Here is a 22,396-nt window from a genome sequence, read left to right as displayed (position 1 = left end):
TCTATATCACAGGAAAGATTTATTGGACAGAAGTCATAACTACTTATGTGACACACTACTTTTTACTTTAATAATAAGTTAATAATTGAATACTGACCTGTTATTCATATGATGAAGAGATAATCTTTCAATCAGTTTAGTTGAGATCTGGAGCTGGCATGAAAGTATCTGCTAGTAGTCTGTTGTTATTTATGTATTATTGTCATTTGGTTTATTTTCTTTTGTTTCATATTCTGACATCGGACTCGGACTTCTCTTAAACTGATTTTTACTGTACGTATTGTTGTGCGTTTATTTTTTCTACATTGGCTTGGGGTATAAAAAAAAAAAGTAAAAACACAAAAATACTGAACTCCGAGGAAAATTCAAAAAGGAAAATCAAAAATCAAAAGGCAAAATCAAAAGTCCAAGCACATCAAACGAATGGATAACAACTGTCATATTCCTGACTTGGTACAGGGGAGGGTTGAGATCTCAAAAAACATGTTTAACCCCACCGCAATTTTGCGCCTGTCCCAAGTCAGGAGCCTCTGTCCTTTGTTAGTCTTGTATGATTTTTAATTTTAGTTTCTTGTGTATAATTCGGAGTTTAGTATGACATCTATCATAACTGAACTAGTATATATAATTGTTTAGGGGCCAGCGGAAGGACGCCTCCGGGTGCGGGAGTTTCTCGCTACATCGAAGATCCATTGGTGGCCTTCGGCTTTTGTCTGCTCTATGGTCGGGTTGATGTCGCTTTGATCATTCCCCATTTCCATTCTTAATTTTATGTAAAAGACAAAAGAAATAGAAATATGCAAATTATATATTGATCATCATCATAACATGTCATATGTCGTAACCAGGTTTGATCCACCATTTTATACATTAGAAAATTACTGTAGCAAGTCTGGAATATGACAGTTGTTATACATTCGTTTGAATGAGCCAGGGGTATGTCAAAGACATTTTTTAAGTTCTTCGCAAGGTACCATGACATTTTAATACATATAATGTTTATTTGTTTTGTTTACACGTCGTTGTCAATATCATGGAATTATATGAGTCTGTTATAAAGGTGGGAGGTTTAGCTTGCTATAGAACCAGGTTTAATCCACCTTTTTCAACATTAGAAATGTCTGTATCAAGTCAGGAATATGACAGTTGTTTTCCATTCGTTTAATGTGTTTGAGCTTTTGATTTTTCCATTTGATTAGGGACTTTCTGTTTTGAATTTTCCTTGGCGTTTGGTATTTTTAGGAGTTTTACTTTTTTATTAATGTTTGAGCTTTTGATTTTGTCATATTCTTAGGAACTTTCCCTCGGAGTTTGCTATTTTTGTTATTTTACTTTTTTCTGGTTATTTATACGACTACAGTTTTGTCAATAACATTTCTTTTCATTGAATAATGAACAGAAAAAGCTATATATATTTTCTTAGAGACGTATTTTTCTAAGCATTTGAAAATAACATTGATTAGAATGAACTCAGATATATGGAATACATATATATTAAAGAATGTGGATATACGTGACCATTAGAAGTCAACAACAACACATCTGAACAAGATACTCTCATCTCCATAATGAACAAATGTCTGTATATGTATACATCGAGTCTAATTATTTGTAAGCTATTTTATGATGTACCAAAAGATCTTCCATCAACAATTATTAGCAATATAACAAATAGAAAACACGACGATATGACAAAAAACGACTAGTGATGAAGTCCTTGACATTGATATATCATTTGCCTTTTATAATAAAGCTGAAAGGGCAAATAACAAAACTATCGAACATCTAAATGTCAATGTTTGGATCAAACAAATTAAGGAGAAATGTAGTAGGCAATAAAATTGTGTTTCAATTTCTTGCAAGATTTTATAAAAACAATAATTAGTTCAAAATTGACCATTATATACTGCAAAGATTATTTAAATATCAGAACTCATTGCTGGAAACTATTTTTTTGTTTCTGGTCATACTCAGTAAAGACACAGCATTGCTAAATTTGGTCGATACATTCAACTATACCTATCGTTATCTGGATGATATTTTTTCGTTGAATAAGTTCTCTAAGTATCAATCTAATATAAACAGCAGTACATTGTTATTGCACTATTCTAGATTTTTTTTTCTTTTTCAATTTCTAACGGGGAACTCCATACTAATTTTACGACAAAAAGACGATTTTTCATTCCCTATTGTTATTTTTTTCTTTTTTATACGGCAATGTTTCTTTGGCTCCATCTTACGGTGTGTTTATATCCAAAATCGTTCGTTATGCCTGTGTGTCAAGTATGATAGGGAAATACAATAAGGTATTTAAAAAAATTCAGGATAGGACAGAATATTCTCAACAAAGCTTGAGAAGGTTAATGTCAATATCCTGCGCTCAAAGTAAGGGTATGAAGGGAACTATATTGTAAGAGGTTCAGCTAGCTTTAAAAAGGTTTGAACAATCATTTTCTACGTAAGGCAATTCCTGTACCAAGTCAGGAACAGGACAGTGTATTTACATTCGTTTGATGTTTGAGCATTTGATTTTGCTATTTGATAACGGACTTTCCCATTTGAATTTTCCTTGCAATTTGGCAGTGATGTAATTTTACTTTTTGTTAACGTGTTTTCACTACAGCACAATCTAAAGGGATTATTAAGAACACGCTTCAGATAATTGACGACTAAGCAAAGTTTTTTTTTTGCATTTTGATACATGTCTTTTCAAACACCAACTGCTTTGACTGAAATCTATTTTGTCGAATTATTTGCATTTTTTTATGAATTTAAAATTTACAATACGTGCAAGGATTATGTAATAGGAACAAGTCAATGCAGAAAACTTTACTTTTGATAGAAAAGATATATTCTTTAAGAGGTGGTTTTAAAACGTAAAACCTTCGAATGTGTTTAATTATAGCATATATGTATGTATCGAACATATACAAATATCTCTCGAACATAAAATCTATAGTTAAGTCGGCCTCATATCTTGACTTACATCTAGAAATTGACAATGAGGGTCGGTTGAAAACAAAACTTTACGACAAAAGAGATGATTTCAGCTTTCCAATTGTGAACTTTCCATTTCTAAGTAGCAACATTCCAGCAGCACCTGCATACGGGGTATATATCTCCCAATTGATACGATATTCCCGTGCTTGCATTTCCTATCATGATTTTCTTGATAGAGGGTTGCTGCTCACAAGGAAGTTATTAAACCAAGAGTTCCAAATAGTGAAGATGAAATCATCCCTTCGTAAATTTTACGCACGCCATCACGAGTTGGTTGACCGTTATGGAATAACCGTTTCACAAATGATATCGGATATGTTCCTTACGTCGTAACTACAATCCTCTTCCCTTTCATGAATGTGACCTACCGAATTAGACTATTTACCAGATTTGTTATCACATAAGCAACACGACGGGTGCCTCATGTGGAGCAGGATCTGCTTTCTCTTCCGGAGCACCTGCGATCATTCCCCCCCCCCCCTGTTTTTGGTGGGGTTCGTGCTGCTGTCTTTATTTTTTTATGTTGTTTCTTGTATACTTTTATTTGTCTGTTTGTCTTTTTCATTTTTAGCCATGGCGTTGTCAGGTTGTTTTTAGATTTATGAGTTTGACTGTCCCTTTGGTATCTTTCGTCCCTCTTCTATATATGTTAACAACAAAATCTTTTGTATCATAGATACAACATATACAGTTTGTCAAGTAACAAGTGTCTCATTATCTCTTATATAAAGTAGTAAATTGATTCCTCGTGACATAAAATATAGTAAATATAAATATTGATAATCGGTGTCATAAAATGAAGCATTGATCATTTGACATCTGTTTTGCGTGTAGGAATGAAGTGCGATTAAACAAACTGATGGATTAAGACAAAACGAATTGTCATCTGAACAACTAAAGTGAAACCAGGGAATTTATCAATGTCAGAATAACTTATTTGTTGCAGCAAGAATATTGCTGAACGATGTACACATAATGCTCATTTGAAAACAAAATGATGAAAGAGACGTTAAAAAACATGAGCATGAACATGATTTAGGTCATCAAACCTGGTATGTCATCAAATAAAAATATTAGAAAAGGTATATATGTGTGAATGAATACTATAATCGATGCTATACTTTAAAAGCTATAAGTACAAATACTAACTAAAAATTCCAAAGCCAGTCCCAACAACTGTACAATAATAGTTTTACTTCCAAATAATTATCATTTGACAGTCGTAGAAAAAACGATTTTTTTTTTCTGAAGATCTATTGTAATGTTGTGTGTTTCAGTTATAGACGTTTTTTATCAGACAGTCCGTTTCTATGTATCTTGGCGTTTGCTTTTGTTGTAATTTAGTGTTTCTGTTTTTTCCATTGTTTTCCTCTAATAGTTGATGTGATTCCTTCGGTTTAAGTTTGTTAATCGTTTACTTAATCGCCTTATGACTGTATGACTATCGAATAGCGGGGTAGAACAATGTTGCATTTATTTATGGCCGTTTTAAAGTTCCCATTGGAATGCCGACAATCTGTTGAAAAACACGTCCTCCAAACGTAACAAATATGTTGTCAATCAAGTAATCATGCATCTTTTGATATAAAGTTTTGTTTTAAATCTACCGTCCTTTTCAATTTCGTTTATTGATTAATGTATTGCTCTTTTTCTAAGTATTATTGCATTTGTTTGTACTTTTTTCCTTTGATTCCTTGTTGTCATTTAAGAGAGATTGCAATTTCCAAATTGTGAACTTTCTATTTCTATGTAACAACATTCCAGCAGCGCCTGAATATAACCTGTATATCTCCCAATTGATACGATATTCCCGCGCTTGTATTTCCTATCATGATTTCCTTGATAGAAGGTAGCTGCTCAAAAGGAAGCTATTTAATCAAGAATTTAAAATGGTGAAGATGAAATCATCCCTTCGTAAATTTTACGAACGCCATCACGAGTTGGTTGACCGTTATGGAATAACCGTTTCACATATGATATCGGATATGTTTTTTACGTTGTAACTACAATCCCCTTCTGATAGACTATTTACCGTGTTTTAGTAACATTAGCAACACGACGGGTGCCGCTTTCTCTTCCGGAGCACCTGCGAATCATTCCTCCCGTTTTTGGTGGGGTTCGTGCTGATGTCTTTAGTTTTTTATGTTGTTTCTTGTGTACTTTTATTTGTCTGTTTGTCTTTTTTTCATTTTTAGCCATAGCGTTGTCAGTTTATTTTCGATTGATGAGTTTGACTGTTCCTCTGGTATCTTTCGTCCCTCTTTCAATGTTTTTTTAATTAAATACAAATGTCATATTGCAAAATTCTAGCACTACCTTGCTAAGGATTACATATCTCTGGGTCTATGACTCTCATGTGATACGATTTCATAGTTCTTGTGTTTCTATTTTTCATTTGATCAATGGATGGTCGATTATGAAAAAGGAAACTCGGTCATGTAAAGTCTTATGGACTTTGTGATAGTATGATTTTGTTTCCTCTATGAACAATTTATACAGATGACAATGGATATGTTCAACTCTTTGTACGCAATATTACATCATCTTATCTTCACTAACGAAGTCATCGAATTATAGTCATGACTTCTATGGAGATTCCTGGTGTATACTTTATAATTATTTTCCGACCTCAGAGATCTTTAGACACCAATAATGTCCTTTGATCTGTAACTTTGCTAATTGTGCTCTATTCCTGATTATGAGCTTTTGACTGGGTTTAGTTTAGCATATCGAATGACGCATGCATATGAGGATACCCGGTCTTACTCATTTAGGACTTTATGTTAATCCCTCAGTTTGTGTTTGTGAACTTGGTTTGTCTTCTGTTGTCTTCCAAATCGATTTACTGATATTTGAACATCGGTAAACTACTGTCGCCTGCATTTGTCGTAGCTTCGTCAAATTCATCGGTCTTAAGTATTACAGCTTATTTCTGAATGCTTGTAGAGTAACACTTTGGTTGGCTTGCTTGCATAAATGTTTCTTCAAGCTATGTTATTAATATTGACATCTTCAAACAATATACATGTTCCGGACCATATGAACCGTACGCGTATTATACTTTTTTGGATATTAACGGGCCGATCGACCATATGAGCATTTGGACCATATAGGTATATTTTTTTTAACTATGCAATAGAAACGTGTGACAAGCCAGTTTTCTTTGCAGCTGCATGCAGTAATATCGAGGTCTCGGACAATTGCAATCTGTCTACGGTGTTTTTAAGAAGCTCAAGATCTCCAATATCGTAACATGACGGCAGCTAGTGCACCATATTCACAGATCACATTAAATGAACTATGGCCCTTGCCGGTGATATCATCTAGTTTACACAATAAACGTGGTAAATCACTAAACCCGGTATTACTAAAGAAACAAAGTTTCCTAATACAATACTATATTATGTGCATTATATTTTGACATATTCTTATTGTACTTTCCAATAGTGAGTAAAATTGTGAGAAACTTCTTATTTTTATTTAGTTAAACTTTTTTATCATTCAAATATTATAAAATGGCATTTTAATGACATAACAACAAGAAGGGTCATACCTTATGAAGAGTTTAAAAGTATTTAAAGTAAACATGTTGATTACCCCGACCATATGAGTACATACCTATATGGTCATGACCATACGCGTATGGTCCAAATACTCTTATAGTCCAGAACATATATATATATATATATATATAAACGATATATATATAAATTTCGTTGTAGAAGGGTCTAAAAACAGCACGAACAACATTTTCCAAAAGACCACAAAAGTGAAAAAGTATATTTTTTTATATGGCCTTCCAAATACCGTTTCGATCCTTAACATCACTGAAGAGACATTTATTGTCGAAATCCGGATCTGGTGTACTAAAAAAGTATTGACATCGTATGTTTGTGGCATAACGTCGTTGCCACAAGTTAATTTATTTTTTTTTCTGTTTAGTATTAAATATATATTAAGATCCATTTTGTTACATCTTGTGATCAATTTTATTTGGCAATCGCCAAAGGCAGTCAGCAGGGTTAAAGAACATCAGTTGTTCGACCTGTTAGTCAAATGCGTTTTGTTTAAATATATACTTTTTTACTTTTTTTGTCTTTTGGAAAATGTTGTTTGTGCTGTTTTTAGACCCTTCTACAACGAAATTTGTTTTACATGCTCACGTATAAAAATTGCGGTTTTTATCCAACGCAATCATAGGTTTGAACGTAGCTTTCAATTTCGACTCGTTTATATATAATATAAGCGTAAAAAATAATGTTCACATGTGCAGATATATATATATTCATTAAATAAAATAATAAAATAAGTAAAAAGTTAACAGTTCCATTCTATCGATTTCATCCTTTCATTGGGACTCTTCAGGATAACTGATGTAGTGTCGCTATAGGTGACGTCGTTAAGGAGGTTTATTTTGAAAAGTGATGAATTGAAACCGTTATTATCAAAGTGATAAATTGAAATCGTTATTATCAAAGTGATGAATTGAAACCGTTATTATCAAAGTGATGAATTGAAACCGTTATTATCAAAGTGATGAATTGAAACCGTTATTATCTTTTAATAATTTTCTTATATGTTACCAGCATACGGACTTTACTTAACTTTTTCTTATATATATATACATGTATAGGCATAGTTAAACCTTTTGTAGTACTGCATATTTATTATAAGACAAAGTAATAAAATATTTTGCTATGTTGTGTTTTTTTCAGACTAGATTCTACAGAGTATCAAAATAGTGAAGGTTTAAGTGCAATAAAGATCCCACATGTATGTTTAGCCCATACTTCATTACAATGATACCAAATTAATTACATTAACCATAAACTGAAACTCATTTCGGGAAATGTGAACAATGTATTTTTATGCAAATGAGAACTATAGATACATTTTTTTATTTTATTTAAGTGCACAAAATCAAATGCAAGTAATGCAAAAGGTAAAAACAACGAATCACTGGTAGAGATATTGTTTAGGGTTAAAAGTTCCTCTTGGCGTTCGGCGTCGTCTGAAGTCCATTATCCCTCAACTTTCCAAAGTTATCCTTTAAAAATATTTAGACAATTGGGACAAAACATTGGCACCTTCATAATTGATCCGATGATCAAGCCTGCCACCTTACATGTGCGTATTTTACGTGCAATTTCGATAAAACATTCTTGAAGCAGTTAAAAGTCGACTGTTATAGACAAACATGGATGTATTTTTGCTCATTTCTCCGCTAAAAGTTAAATAAAAATATAGTTTTTAAAATGCTGGCAATCAAATTTTCGTTTTTGGCTAAAATTACTTTGAAGCGCATTTCAACTGCAACATTTTTCTTTACATACAGTGATTAAATCGCACGTCAAAACTGCAATATGAATTACTGCCATAAACGAATATATTGATAATAGGAAAGTCAACCTATTTCTCGAACATTATGCTATTAAAATAGATATTAAGTACTTAAATATACTTCATTTTAGTTTTTCCTTTGCAATACTTTCAAATCCAAACAATACTGATTAGATGACTTTAGGGGTACTTCCTGGAATTTTGGATGCTCATGATTAGCAACGTTGCGAAAAATTCGCGTTAAATTTGAATCCATTACTATCCGTCAATGATACTGCATCGTATGGGCCTAAGGAATGAAAGAATAAATAATTCTTAAGTTTTACAGAACGACCTATATGATAAACAAGAACTATCTTTAAAAAAGATATCCGACGTATTTAAATTTGAGTATATGTTAAAAACTATCATTTCGATAACATTCAGAAGCACAACGATACCATTTAAATAACGTTTTCTCTGTTTGTGTTCAGTATTCTCGGTCCTCGTATCTTTCTGTTTACATTCACCACAAGAGTGCACATGCTGAAATGTCTCGCCTTCTATACTAATCATTGATATTATGTCGATAGTCCTAAGTATAAAGCTAAGCTTTATTACAACTGTCACATAAACTTAACATTAACCAAGATAACTAAACAAAGACCAATGAACCTTGAAAATGAGGTCAAGGTCAGATGAACCATGCCAGGCAGACATGTACAGCTAACAATGCTTCTATACAACATATATAGTTGACCCATTACTTATAGTTTAAGAAAAATAGACCAAAACACAAAAACTTTACACTGTGCAATGAACCGTAAAAATGAGGTCACGGTCAAATAAAACCTCCGCGACTGACATAAAGATCATAAAATATTTCCATATACCAAATATAGTTGACCTATGGCATATAGTATTAGATAAAAAGACCAAAACTCAAAAACTTAACTTTGACCACTGAACCATGAAAATGAGGTCAAGGTCACATGACATCTGCCCGCTAGACATGTACACCTTACAATCATTCCATACAACAAATATAGTAGACCTATTGCATATAGTATGAGAAAAACAGACCAAAACACAAAAATTTAACTTTAACCACTGAACCATGAAAATGAGGTCAAGGTCAGATGACACCTGCCAGTTGGACATGTACACCTTACAGTCCTTCCATACACGGAATATACTAGCCCTATTGCTTATAGTATCTGCGATATGGACTTGACCACCAAAACTTAACCTTGATCACTGATCCATGAAATGAGGTCGAGGTCAAGTGAAAACTGTCTGACAGACATGAGGACCTTGCAAGGTACGCACATATCAAATATAGTTATCCTATTACTTATAATAAGAGAGAATTCAACATTACAAAAAAATTGAACTTTTTTTTCAAGTGGTCACTGAACCATGAAAATGAGGTCAAGGGCATTGGACATGTGACTGACAGAAACTTCGTAACATGAAGCATCTATATACAAAGTATGGAGCATCCAGGTCTTCCACCTTCTAAAATATAAAGCTTTTAAGAAGTGAGCTAACGCCGCCGCCGCCGGATCACTATCCCTTTGTCGAGCTTTCTGCAACAAAAGTTGCAGGCTCGACAAAAACCCCGCGGAAATCTCACATGCGTAGGTGCGTTCTAAAAGTCATGTACGTTCGTACAACAAAGTTTACATTAAAAATTATATAATTGTCCCGAACAAACAGCTGTCACGGATGCAAAGAGCTATTGGAGAAACAATTATTTTAATAAAGATATAAATCTTTGTAAGATCTAGTTCAAATATTTATAGTTTTTCACTTGTTTTCCATCACGATATAATTAACGAGACATTTTTTCAAACACAACCAAATCACCCACTGTACAGATTTTTAAAATTAATTTTGTTTGTTTATGTTGATCATTATTTATTTTTTTCACATAACAATATTGGCTAAATGAAAATGGTAATAATTTTCCAAACTTTGAAAAATTGATTTGTATTTTCAAATACATGTTATGGTTTGTCAGAACTGTGCTTTAAATCCTTCCAAATGAAACACATTACTTATACTGTGTTGATCAATGCAGATGTTTTCTTCTACATCACACAAGTAGTTGTTATGCAACCAGCCATGAAATTGCCATTTAGACCTACAAAAACAGAAATCAGACGAAATATCAGTTGGGAAAAACCGCATAATGGAATTAGAAATATCAAATTCACTTATTAGGTTTATCATCGTACCACAAGTAAATGTTCAGTATGGGTTCTAATAAATGTCGATTTATATATTTTAGGATTATAATCAATTCCGAATGGTAATATATAAAATGAATAATTTATCGGCCTTGTAGATTCTGATAGCAGCAGCGGTGAAACAAATCGTTACAAAATATGGTTTATTTATAGAAAGTTTTTAAAAAGAGGTGACCCTGCGTTATATGATTTCTTCCAAATTTTTTGCATATGAATGTCCATTTATGAATGTGAACTTCGGTTATCAACTTGTGAATTTTATTTAGATTTATCAAATAAATTTAGTTACGGATCATTTAGTAAAACGATTGATTACGGCAGGATTTATGGCCTTTTTATCCAATTTTTGAATTTGATTTCAGCATTGTTTGTTAAAACTGTAGTTGAACTATTGAATTTTCCATTTGATAAGAAACTTTCCGTTTTGATATTTTCCTTGGAGTATTTTTTTATTTATTTTTTTACTTTTCATTTTTACTTAAGTAATTATCTTTCCTCCGAGTTATTTCAGGGAGTATCAATGGTTTAAAGCGAACATGTGAAAACCCTGTTAATTTCATATTTGTAAAGTGAGCGTGTTCTATTTTAATACACAGTTAGTAGCAGTATTATGTTCATTTATAAAACAAAATGACATTGTAGAAAATTCTGTCACAATGATGATAAACGATTGAAAATAAGTGGAGAAATAATAATAAAGGCTAACAATTTTTTATCGTTGGTATTTGTTGGGGTTTGAATCGACCAATGAAACATGAGCTAAATAATGAAGACTTAGTGGCTTTGATATGCCACGATTCTGAATTCCCCATGTTAGAATTGTCGGTTTAATAATTTTGTTGTACAGTGTGCTTCGCTGTAATCAAATATAACTGAGCTCGTATATATCGTATTAGAACAGTAGCACACAGAGTAACTAATAATATTGGTGTTTCTCTTATCCCTTTATCAATCCCGGCCATTACCCTTATACTTAGATGGTAATGTAACAAAAATCCCGATGTGTGTGTTGAATGAAAACATGCTAGTTATCCCCTGTACGTTGCATGGCCAAGAATAAATGGTGTCATGGATTACCTAAACACATCCATGTATTCAATTCAATAAGAATAGGTTACTGAATCTTGTTGAAACATATCAGTAATTTGCATCTGATCTCCAAAATATATTTCAAACAACCTAAAATTGCTATGAATACAACTGAGTATCATATTTAAAACTTATTGTGTTGGAAAGAGATAAATAAAGACAACAGTAGTGTAGCGCTGTACAATAGTCATAAATTGATTAAGCAAAACATATCCGGGTCACAAACCAGTACCACAGAAACACATGCACTATAACAGGAAAACACAGGAACAATAGGAACACTGAGTAGCAGCAAAATAAAACGCCAATGCAACATACATAGAAATAGACTATTTGATAACAGCTGCCATATTCTTTAGGTGGTACAGGAAATTTAAAAAAAAAAGGTGGGATTAACCTAGTTTTATGACTAGCCAAACCTCCGCTTATATGATAGTGTTAAAAACTACTTCTAAAATGACATTACGTGATAGGAATACAGTACAAATAAACAATTATACTCAGAACAAATTAACAATTACCAGCTATGTGTTTCTAGTACATTGTGTTCCAATTAAACCGATAGTCAAAAGCCTAATAAGTTTGTTCTTAGCGGAGGACGTATTGATACAGATGTTAAACAATTAATAACAAATTGTAATCGGGTTACACTTAATTACTATACAGGGAACATAACCTGCACTTACTGAAGGTACCATAGAGAATAGAAAGCGGAATTAAAGGATGAGATATTAAGGAATTCAACAAAATATATGAATGTAAAGCGCTAAGACAATGTAGTAGCATTGTCAATGTCACGACTATCCACCAGAGTCAGAAAGACATGGATGTAAGTACCCGATAGTTGCAAGGGTCATTGTGCCAGTTTCCGTGGAATTCGTAAAAATGATTCGGACCTTTTTTGTTCTTTTTTGTTAAGAGTATAAGTAAAAGGATGAAAGAGTAGAGTATAATGAATTGGATGTACAGTGATCTCTATCCAGTTGAAGCACGACTCTGGGTGCGGGATTTTTTCTCGCTGTGTTGAAGATCCATTAGTGAACTTTGGACTTTGTCACACTCCACATTTCCTTTCTCAATTCTTTTCACCCACTTAATTTTTCATTCCTATCGGAAAAATAGTAGAATTGAAATTTGGAATATAGTTTATTTTCGTTTCAGTATAATATTAACCCTCAAACCCCCTTAATAAACAGTAAGCGAGGTAAACTTTCGAAGTTCTTATCTGTCGATCGCAAATAATATTGATAATTATTTAAACGTCCATATTTTTCCGTTGCCTTGATATTTAAGCGATGGACTTTTTTCAGGTCAATATATTTTTCATAATATTATAGAGTTTCGGTGTAGGTTATTACGTGTTTACAATGCCTTTATTTTTTTCATTTTCCAGATTTAATGTTCCCTGTCTTTTGAATTTTTTGCTTTAATAACATTTTATAACCTAAGTCTATTTTTATAACTTGTATTAAGAATGGAAACATCAACGAAAGTTTCATTAATGGGACATAAATGTTATACAAGAACGGTATCAAAGTCATACTATGAAAATGAACGAATGCATTCAGTTATAAAGGTAGATTATTACCTGCGGGATTTCTAAGCAGATAGTCTGATGATCAATGAAGAAGCAAAAGCCATGATTTCGGCAAACATTGAGATACTTGTCATCTGTATCTCTTTATCAATAAGCAAACTGTTGATACAAAGATATAAGCAGAAAAAACTCTTTACCACAAAAACCATGTAGATACTTAACATGGAACTAGTATATACATATATCTGAGTGTGTGTGGTAAGTAATTCAGAGTCAATACTGATGATACAAGTTCATCATGCCAAGCAATGGGTTAAACGAGAAAAGAAGATAGCATCAATCTTATTAGCAATCAAATCGGACTTCAAAGTTATTGTTTACATTTCCTAGAGGTAGTGTTAATCAGGTGTTAATTATAAAATTCTCTGAAAGGTCTGTAAGACTTCATTCTAAATTTCAATCCAAAAGACAAATCAAAAGAATTATTCTGATTTGTTTCATAAAACAAAATAATGGTCAACGTAGATCTACGAACTTGTCGTAGAAAGGGGTAAATCATTCTTTTTAAAAATAAATCACTTCGATTCAAACGAATGACAGCATATGTTTTACGTTTACAGAATTGTTTCAACAAACAATTGGAGATTCTGATGGGAAATAAAGGCAACAGTAGTATACCGCTGTTCAAAACTCATAAATTCATGGACAAAAAACAAAATCGGGGTAACAAACTAAAACTGAGGGAAACGCATTAAATATAAGAGGAGAACAACGAGACAGCATTAAAATGTAACATACACACACAAAGAAACGGACTAAGCATAAAACAAAATTATTTTATCCTTATGAGGGTAAATTCCTAACGAAGCTTTTTAGGCAGAATGAAAAGAAGTTATTATTTTTCCTATATATGTAACTTCACTCCCGCTATAAAGATGATATCCTTTAACTTAATATTTCAAAGATTTGTAACTAACAGGGTGTACAATATATTTCATGTTATGCCTGCTTTACCCATCAAGCTCATCCAAACTCATCTTAAAAGTGACAATATTAAATAGGACACAATCATTTAAGTTCTAGAACAGACAACTATTCTGGTATCTTAAAATGAGAGTCCGCTAAAACATATCTCTCGTGAATTGAAACACCTCAAATGTAATAAATTTGGTCGGATGAACAAAATATCATTCCCTGGATGAAACTTTTCAAAATGGCTTTCTTTCATTTTCTGTATTCATTTGAACCGATAGGAAAAGCATGTTGGTGAACTTTTATTTATATCCCAAAAATATGATGAAACTGTCTGACTTGCAAAATCTCTTGAGACATGAACTAATTCGATCAACAATAGTTTAATACATTACACAATGATTTGGATAATTGTTTGTTTTAAAGTAGCTTTTCTACTGTTATAATGAATTACTGGTTGGCTTTAAAAAAGAAAAGAATTAATTTGTTAAGCATGTAACATTCTCTCACTTTTACTAAATTAATAAGGTTAAATGAATTACATTAACATTGGTGAAATAACACCAATGACTCATTTATTCATCGAAAATATCATAAAACATACATAAAGCAGTCATTCTCATGTTGACACCAAGTTATGTAGTTGTCAAATTGTATATCACAAGAATGGTTCATTAGACGATAGTCATAACTGTTTGTGTGACACACTTATTTTACTTTAAAAAAAACAATTAGACTGCCAATAAACTGAGTACAAGAAAAATGAAGTTCATCCAGTTTTCTTGATTATTCATTATTTTCCAGTAAATTATATTAATTATTGAATACTGATCTATGTATGTAAAAGACAAAAGAAATAGAAATATGCAAATTATATATTGATCATCATCATAACATGTCATATGGTAACCAGGTTTAATCCACCATTTTATACATTAGAAGATGACTGTAGCAAGTCAGGAATATGACAGTTGTTATCTATTCGTTTGAAAGAGCCAGAGGGATGTCAAAGACATTTTTTTCTAAAAAAAAAAAATTAGTTAAAGGTACGAAGACCGTGTTGATAAATATTCCGTGTCAACTTTAAAAACAATGCATGATGATCTTAAAGTATAGATTCTGGGTACATATCATCTTAATAACATATCATATAAAAAAAGAAGATGTGGCATGATTGCCAATGAGACAACTCTCCACAAGAGACCAAAATGATACAGAAATTTACAACATAGTATTCTTTCATTTGTCTTTTAGAATATTACTTTTACTTTTTAATCTGTTTTGGTGATATCTATTTGTCATAGCTCTGTACTTATACATCCCGTCATTGTGGTATTGTGCTAAGGTAACTTTTTTGTATTCTGGTTTTTCATTTTTACCAATGTGCTTTGTCTAAATTGGGCTTTTTTGTGTTTCTTTATTACATATTTCTTTGTTTTATAGTGATTAAGATTATAAAACAATGTTGACTGTTGTACCCTTATTTTATGAGAGTTTGTCTAACCTATTATATCTATTTGTTTTGAACACACATCGTTGTCGATATAATGGAATTCGATGTGACTGTTATAAAGGTGAGACGTTTAGATAGCTAACAAAAAAGTTTAATCCACCATTTTAACATCAGAAAATTCCTCTAACAAGTCAGGAATATGCCATTTCTTTTCCATTCTTTTGATGTGTTTGAGCTTTTGATTTTTCCAGTTGTTTAGGGACTTTCCGTTTTGAATTTTCCTCGGCGTTCGATATTTTTGGGATTTTACTTCTTGATTAATGTTTAAGCTTTTACTTTTGCAATTTTCTTAGGAACCTTTCCTTGGAGTTTGTATTTTTGTTATTTTACTTTTATCTAGTCATTTATACGACTACAGTTTTGTTTATGGCATTTCTTTTCATTGAATAATGAACAAAAAAGATATATATAATCTCTCACAAAAGTATTTTTCAAAGCATTTGCTTGTTATGAACTCAGATATATGGTATAATATGAAGAAGGGGCGGATATACGTGACTATTAGAAGTCAACAACAACAACACATCTGAACATCATACTGTCATCATCATAATAAACAAGTGTCTGTATAGATAACTCGAGTCTAAATATTTGTAAGCTTTTTTATGATGTAACCAAAGATGTGCCATCAACATTAATTATCAATATAACAAAAAGTAAACACGACTATATTATGGAAAATACTACCGATGAAGTCCTTGGCATTGATATAGCATTCCCCTTTAATGATAAAGCTGAAAAGTTAAATAACAAAAATATCGAACATCTCAATAATAATAATCCAAAATCGTTCGTTATACCTGTGTGTAAAGTACGTACGTATCATAGGGAAATACAATAAGGTATTTAAAAAAATCCAGAATAAAAACAGAATATTTTCTACAAAGCTTGAAAAGTTTAATGTCAATAACTTATGCTCAAAGTAAGGGTATGAAAAGAACTAAATTGTAAGAGGTTCAGCTAGCTTTAAAAAGGTTTGACCACTGAATCATTTTATACGTAAGGCAATTCCTGTACCAAGTCAGGAACAGGACAGTGTATTTACATTCGTTTGATGTTTGAGCATTTGATTTTGCCATTCGATAACGGACTTTCCAATTGGAATTTTCCTTGCAATTTGGTAGTTATGTAATTTCACTTTTTAACGTGTTTCCACTACAGCACAATTTAAAGGGATTATTAAGAATAACGCTTCAGATAATTGACGACTAAGCAAAGTTTATGTATTGCATTTTGATACATGTCTTTTCAAACACCAATTGCTTTGACTGATATATATATTTCGTCGAATGATTTACATCTTTTAATGAATTTAAAATTAACAATATGTGCAATGATTATGAAACAGGAAAAAGTCTATGCAGAAAACTTTACTTTTGATAGAAAAGATAAATTCTTTTAGAAAGGGTTTTTAAAACGTGATACATTCAATTGCGTTTAATTATAACATATCTTTATATGGGACATATTCAACTGTCAACTATCTCTTAGACAAAAATTTCCAATATATATTAAACAACAAAATCTTTTGAATCATACATACAACATTTCTAACAACTAAAGTGAAACCAGGGAATTTATCAATGTCAGAATAACTTATTTGTTGCAGCAAGAATATTGCTGAACGGTGTACACATAATGCTACTTTGAAGACAAAATGACGAAAGAGATGTTAACATATGAGCATGAACATGATTTAGGTCATCAATCTGATATGTTATCAAATAACAATATTAGAAATGTGTGTGAATGAATACTATAATCAATGCTATACTTTAAAAGCTATAAGTACAAATACTAACTGAAAATTCAAAAGCTATTAAATATTTCAAGTCCCAACAAGTATACACTAATAGTTTTACTTCCAAATACTTTACAGTTGACAGTCGTAGAATATTCGCTTTTTTATGAAAATATATTGTATTGTTTTGCGTTTAGGTTGTTGGCGTTTTTATCAGACAGTCCGTTTCTATGTATCTTGGCGTTTGCTTTTGTTGTAGATGAGTGTTTCTGTTGTTCCATTGTTTTCCTCTAATAGTTGATGCGATTCCTTTGGTTTAAGTTTGTTAATCGCATTTGTGATTACTTATTTAATCGCCTTATGACTGTATGACTGTTGTGGGCTTCATGATGCTTATTCTTTAGTTTTCTATGTTGTGTTATGTGTACTATTGTTTGTCTGTTTGTCTTTTTCATTTTTAGCCATGGTGTTGTCAGTTCATTTTCAATTTGGTATCTTTAGTCCCTCTTTTTGAATAGCGGGTAGACCAAGGTTGCCTTTATTTATGGCCGTTTTAAAGTTTATAAGTTTTGCTTAAAATAAAAATAAAATCCGTTCAGAAACCATTCGTTGTTAATGTCTACATCATGCGTATCTGGTCGAGTGGTTTTTTTTTTTCAGTGGCAATTGAATAAAATCATATCTTCATATTTGTATACAACTTAAACTAAGTGACCAAGCAACCTGAACTCAGTCTAAGACAGGTTTGATCTTATCTATGAAGGAATTTGTTGGGGTTTTTTTTTTTTGCAACATATGTGTTAAACGTCTTGTAAAATAATAAGTATAAACCAGGAATCATTTTTATCTCCATAAATATTATCTTCATGAATATAATTCGATGACTTCGTTAGTGAAGATACAGTTCCAACCCCCGGACCCCCCCCCCCCCCTGGATCCGCCAATGAGATAAGATGATGTAATATTGAGTACAAAAAGTTGAACATATCCATTGTCATCTGTATAAATTAATCATAACGGTAACCAAATCAAACTATCACAAAGTCCGTTCGACTTTTAAAATACATGACAGAGTTTCCGTTTTATAAACGACAATCAAGTGATAAAATGAAAAAAGGGATGCAAAGACTATGACATCGTATCTTATGAGACATATTCCATCCTTACAAAGGTAGTGCTGTAATTTTGCAATATGATATTTCAGTGACAGATTCAGAACTTTTCATTTTAATGTATTTCTAAAATTGACATCTTTAAAAAATATATGTATACAATGTAGGCATAGTTAAACCTGTATATATTATATTTAAATTTAATTGGACGTTATCCAAATATAATTGTACAATATACGAACAAAGCAAGCAAGCTAACCAAAGTTATGCTCCACATGCATTAAGAAATTAGCTGTAACTTAATTAAATATTATCAATGTCTCTGGTTGTTGTAAGTTGTAGACATCAGATTTTCTATGATAATATTTAGTGGATCAACATATGCAAATTATCACAGATTGAACTTCATATATGTCTAGACATGTAGGTGTTATTATGTTAATATTATTTCTGAAACTTGGCTATTTAGTAAAACCATCTGATTTAAAGCATGAAAATATTTATTACATTATCAAATAGATTGAATGTGTAGGGTAATAGATATGGAAACATTTTAATATTTGTTTAATGTTATCAACAAATACTTTGCATCTGGAACTATAACTTTCACAATCTGTTTAATGGATTGTGTAATAATATTAACTAACAACTATTATTCAACATATTGTAGTACTGCATATAAATTATGAGACAAAGCAATAAAATAGTTTTTTGCTATGTTGGAGCAGGGAGTTCAGACAAGTTTCTCAAGTATGCCAAAATAGAAAAGGCTAAAAAGTATAGAATTCTTCCCTTCAAGCCCAATAACGATCCTAATGGTATTTCTGGCTTATTGTAGATCTTACTCTCATAGTCGCAAAACTTTGTTGTGATCAGTTTCACAGAAAAATGGTGCCTGTCAAATTATTATAGTGCGCTTGGATGTAAGCTTTAAACGTAAGTATTTACATATCATCGTGTTCACACATAGGACCTTCCTCATCATATGCATATTTTTCATGCAAATATTTTGATGCATATAAAGTTATATTTCACAATTTGTGACTTTGCTGAACAATTTTGCTGTTACAGTTTATCTCTTTCTTTTATAATATTCAAGATGATAACCAACAACTGAAATTATCAATTTAGGGGCAGCAATCCAACAAAATTTCAGGGAAGATAGATCTTCACTTAATGAACAATTTTACTTGTGTCAGATTTGCTCTAAATTCTTTAGTTTTAGAGATATACGCAAAAACTGCATTTTAACCCCATGTTCTCTTTTTAGCCATGGCGGCTATCTTGGTTGAAGGGTAGGGTCATTGGATTAGATACCCTAAGGATGATTAGGCCAAATTTGGTTTAATTTGGCCCAGTAGTTTCAGAGAAGCAGATTTTTGTAAAAGTTAACAGACGACAACGGACTACAGACGTCAAGTGATGAGAAAAGCTCACTTGGCCCTTTCAGGTGAGCTTAAAAGTGACATAAATGTTGATTATTGGTGGAGGAACAAATTACAGGGCAAGAATTTATGCTTGTTACAACTTTCATTGACTTAACATGGTGGTTTGTTAATTTAAGATAATGAGTTTTAGGAAAACTAAACACATGTCCATCATATCAAATAATTAGCCTAGTTACTTTCATGGACTTCTGACCATTGGGTCTATGTTTGATATTTTGTCCTCCAGGGTATAACAAACCCGGTAGTCAGCACTCCAATGTTAAATATCATTGATACAGTCTTTTTAACTAATTTTTCAAGCATCGTACTTAGACAGGACATATGTCTGCTATACCAAATCATATCTTTTTGAAGTGGAAATATGAATACTCTTAATTGAAATGATTTGTAGTAAACCTTTTGGTTTTCTACTGAGTTGACATTTCAACCTTAACACAGTGGAGAACTATCCTAGTAACTTTTAGAATACTGCAATAAGTATAGCACTGGGCAGATTATACACTAGAATGTACATGAGCAATTATCATTCATTGTTGAAGCTTTTTCACTTCAGACATTTTGTGTCTATAGAAGGGATTTTATGTTTTCCTATACAAAAATTAACAAAGAATAGCACTAGGTCATATCAATATGCTAGTAGAAATAAATGGAATTCATTGTAGTTAATTATTTGTATTTTCATCTATTTATAGAACAGCTGATGACATCCCTGCAGCAAACAATACAATATTTTTATCTGTCAGTTTATACTGCATTCTTTTTTCTTTTCCTGGTTTTGTTAGAGAATGTCTGTGTTTAACAGCAATCTGAAAAAGATAACCAATTTAATTTTTCATATACTTGATATTTTATTTAGATGTTTTAAGTCAAAACTGCAAAACTAAAATGAATTATTTAGTGATTTCCAATTGCTTTTTCTATTTACAGAAATTTTAAGAAATGATCAACATGATGATCTGAGGCAAATTTCTAAACATGTTTCAAAAGATCTTGAAAATATATGCAAGAAAAATGTTCTGCCAATAGGGACCTACAAGTCATGACAATTACAAAAAAATATTAATTAATAGCCAAATCATAATTTGTTTATTAACCCTGTTTTATCGTAGTGTGTGGTGTTGTACACTTTTTGGACAGTATTTCATGTACATCTTATTTATTTGTGTACAGTATTCATAAAATCTGACATAAGAATAAAAATTGTCAGATGGTTATCTACCATTGTCTATACTGTATTCAAATTCAGTCCCTAATCAGATTTAATAAACTTTTAAAGCAGAGGATTAAGAGATTAAAGACACATTCAACATAAATCATTTTGAGCACTTTTTATTGCTTTTATACATGTAAAGCATGTTACTACACTACAACTTAAATAGTTTAAACATTTAATATCTCTTAATACTGTTATCATATATCTAGAATCAGAAGTTTTCTAAAAATAATGGAAAAATAATTCATTGAAACTGTATACCTCTCCATGAACATCCTTACAGTAACCAGTTGCTAGCCCACACACTTCCATTGTGACAGTACAGTTATGACACATCCAGTTCCATAAGATTTTCATTTGTCCATCACCGTTCTGTTTACCATTGCTTGCATAGAGGACAAGACATCCTTTCTCACCTATGTCTTCATGTATAAGTTCATGTAAATAATGGCAAAATGTAATCACATCTCTTGTGTCAAAACCAAGAACTATAAGAACAGATATGTTGTCTATGATGATAGTTGGTGAGCAACCATTCTTCTCTTTAAGTTCCTTGTAAGATGTGCTGATGGACTGTAACAAATTAGTTAAAACAGATTTGTCATCAACTGGATTGTCTCCCTTATCACAATCTTTACAACATGTATTCCCTAAAAGTTTAAGTCCTTCAACAAATACGAGTTTATTTGTTTCCTTTTGCGTTGTTAAATTTGTTCCAAACTTTTGACTTATTGCATTATAATGTCCAAAAGACTGACTAAGTGCAACAAAACAAACAGGAGTCGACGTTTTCAAAGAATGTGACAGAAAATGATGAACTAGAAATGATCCTTCAACTGATGACTCCGATATCCCAGCAAACCAACCATTGAGCCTTTCTGTTTGTTTAACGTCTATTAAATTATTAATTTCGAGAAACATTTTGAATTTTAAACGCGAACGTGAAGAACATGTAACACTGACAGTAAGTGAGGCAGTAAGATCCTCAACCAAAGTGAAAATGAAAGTTAAAACAAATTATAGGACTTATTTTCAAAAACGAACATAAAAATTATTTTTATTTAGATTTTTATTAATGAAATTACTTCAATTTTTCAAATACAATTAAATGTTTTAGATACTACGTTTATTGAATATTTTAATAACACAATTATTTTTGTTGTTTAACCCATTGATACACAAATTCGTTTCACAATATTT

General features: G+C 31.6%; 1 protein-coding gene across 1 annotated transcript; it reads right to left on the bottom strand.

The window, feature by feature from the left end:
- Window positions 1–20,639: 20,639 nt before the first annotated feature.
- On the bottom strand, window positions 20,640–22,207 carry LOC143046280 (elongator complex protein 6-like). Its single transcript, XM_076219368.1, has 2 exons — window positions 21,458–22,207; window positions 20,640–20,789 (listed from the first exon to the last, which is right to left on the bottom strand). The coding sequence occupies exons 1-2, from the start codon at window positions 22,115–22,117 to the stop codon at window positions 20,670–20,672; spliced, it is 780 nt and encodes a 259-aa protein (XP_076075483.1). The 5' UTR covers window positions 22,118–22,207; the 3' UTR covers window positions 20,640–20,669.
- Between the last annotated feature and the right edge of the window lie 189 nt (window positions 22,208–22,396).

This window comes from Mytilus galloprovincialis, chromosome 9, assembly GCF_965363235.1.
Source record: "Mytilus galloprovincialis chromosome 9, xbMytGall1.hap1.1, whole genome shotgun sequence".
Lineage (NCBI taxonomy): Eukaryota > Metazoa > Mollusca > Bivalvia > Mytilida > Mytilidae > Mytilus > Mytilus galloprovincialis.
This window is presented reverse-complemented; position numbering and strand designations above follow the sequence as displayed.

Coding starts and splice junctions, on each gene's coding strand:
- LOC143046280 (XM_076219368.1), bottom strand. CDS start 22,117: ATGTTTCTCGAAATTAATAATTTAATAGACGTTAAACAAACAGAAAGG. Junction 20,790..21,457: donor GTAAGGATGTTCATGGAGAG/GTATACAGTTTC, acceptor TATCTTTTTCAG/ATTGCTGTTAAACACAGACA.